At 34.4% G+C, this 1,719-nt stretch overlaps 1 protein-coding gene across 1 annotated transcript; it reads left to right on the plus strand.

The window, feature by feature from the left end:
- The first annotated feature begins 530 nt into the window (after positions 1-530).
- On the plus strand, positions 531-1,469 carry LOC136066665 (F-box/kelch-repeat protein At1g57790-like). Its single transcript, XM_065771351.1, has one exon. The coding sequence runs from the start codon at positions 531-533 to the stop codon at positions 1,467-1,469; it is 939 nt and encodes a 312-aa protein (XP_065627423.1).
- The last annotated feature ends 250 nt before the right edge of the window (positions 1,470-1,719 follow it).

Genomic DNA, 1,719 nt, shown 5'->3' on the forward strand with positions numbered 1-1,719 from the left:
TAAATTGAATATTTATTTGTTTCTCAAAAAAAAAATGGAATATTTATTCAAAAATAACCATAAAGTATGATCTTGGAAGCAGCATGATTGGGCGTCACATAGGACAAATCAAAGAATAATTTTTTTTTTTTTCAAGAATTACTTTACTAACTTTTAATTTTAATTCTTTGTTTAATATTTTATTATTCTTAAAAATTATAATATTTGGTTATTAATAAATTATAGTCTTGTTAGTAGTGATGGGCCAGGCTAATTTTGAAATTAATTTTATTCTAAACATCATTTCATAGTTATGAATTTAATGAATTATCCATTATTACTTTTAAATTGATATATATTTAACAATATATGAAAAATAAACACCCCGTACTTGTCTGTGTTTATGCCCGTGCTTTTATTATTTTGCTAAACATTATGTCCGTGCTTCCCTAGAATATGATTGTCTGCAATAATGATCGTGTTGATTATATTTTATGCATTATATCTTATTATTCTTTGCTGACATAAAATCACGCAATACCAGTTCTAATATGGAAGAACAAGGAAGTGGCAAAGCCCACGAAAAAGTAAATTATTTAGAGGATGTGGATGACACAATTGATACTGAAGAATATTTACCTCACCTTCCTTTTGACATAGTTAAACTGATTGCCGAGCGATTCTTTTTAGTTGATTATTTAATTTGCACTTTCGCTACCTGTAAAACGCTCCATTCAGCATCACCTCCAATCCAATGGAGAATTGAAGCACAAAGGTTGGAAAACCCTGCTTTATCTCCATGGCTAGTTTTATTTTGGAAAGAGAGTGGTTATTCTTTCGTTGATCCAAAGCATGGTGACAAATATCACGTTAACTTGCCGCAAGCGATAAAAGAAAGCAGCATAGTTTGTAGCTCAAAAGACGATTGGCTGCTCGTAACCGTAGACTTATCAACATTCTTTTTCAATCCATTTACGCAAGCGATTCTTCCATTGCCAGATTTCTTCGGAATTCGGAACTCTTGCATGGGCTTCTCGTCAACCCCATCCTCTTCAGAATGTGTAGTTGTTGAGATTGAGCAGAGCTGCAATAAACCAAAATTCGTTGTACGCTTTTGTAGCCCAGGGATGAATATTGGGATGAGTGTGAAGGTGATGATACAGACTCTCTTTGACTGCAATAGCCCAGTTTTCTCCAAAGAAGCATTTTATTTTTTGGGTAGGGTAGTAAATCTTGGAATTCTAAAGCTAAAAGGTGAGGAGCCTAGTTTCGAAGTTCTTTCCAAGCCTAAACCACCTTGCAATGGTAACCTCCAAAAGTTTCTAGTCGAATGTAATGGTGAGCTCTTATCAGTATTTGTGGCTCCATTTGGAAAGTGGGTTCGAGTTTTCAAACTAAATGAATCAAAGATGACTTGGAATTGGATTAGAGTTGAGAATTTGGGCAATTATATGCTTTATGTTAGTCGTTCATCGTCCTTATCTCAATAGCAAAAACACCTGGAATGGAGAACAAAATTTACTTTCCTAGATTTTATGGGCAAAGCATTTTCTTCTATTCACTAGAGACGGATGATTATCATTCGTTTGAGAGTAAGGACGTTGTCAATTTTTACAGCACAACAGAAGAGTTGTTCTGTGGTTGGATCGAAGCTAGGTGGTGCTAGACATTTGGCAGTTTAGACCGAGCTAGGTGAGTTTGCTTTTGTACTTTTGATTAGAGAGGAATGTTGCAACAGTT

Source organism: Quercus suber, unplaced genomic scaffold (genome assembly GCF_002906115.3).
Source record: "Quercus suber isolate HL8 unplaced genomic scaffold, Cork oak 2.0 scaffold_42, whole genome shotgun sequence".
Lineage (NCBI taxonomy): Eukaryota > Viridiplantae > Streptophyta > Magnoliopsida > Fagales > Fagaceae > Quercus > Quercus suber.

Excerpts from the sequence above, each read along its gene's own strand:
- LOC136066665 (XM_065771351.1), top strand. The coding sequence starts at position 531 with ATGGAAGAACAAGGAAGTGGCAAAGCCCACGAAAAAGTAAATTATTTA.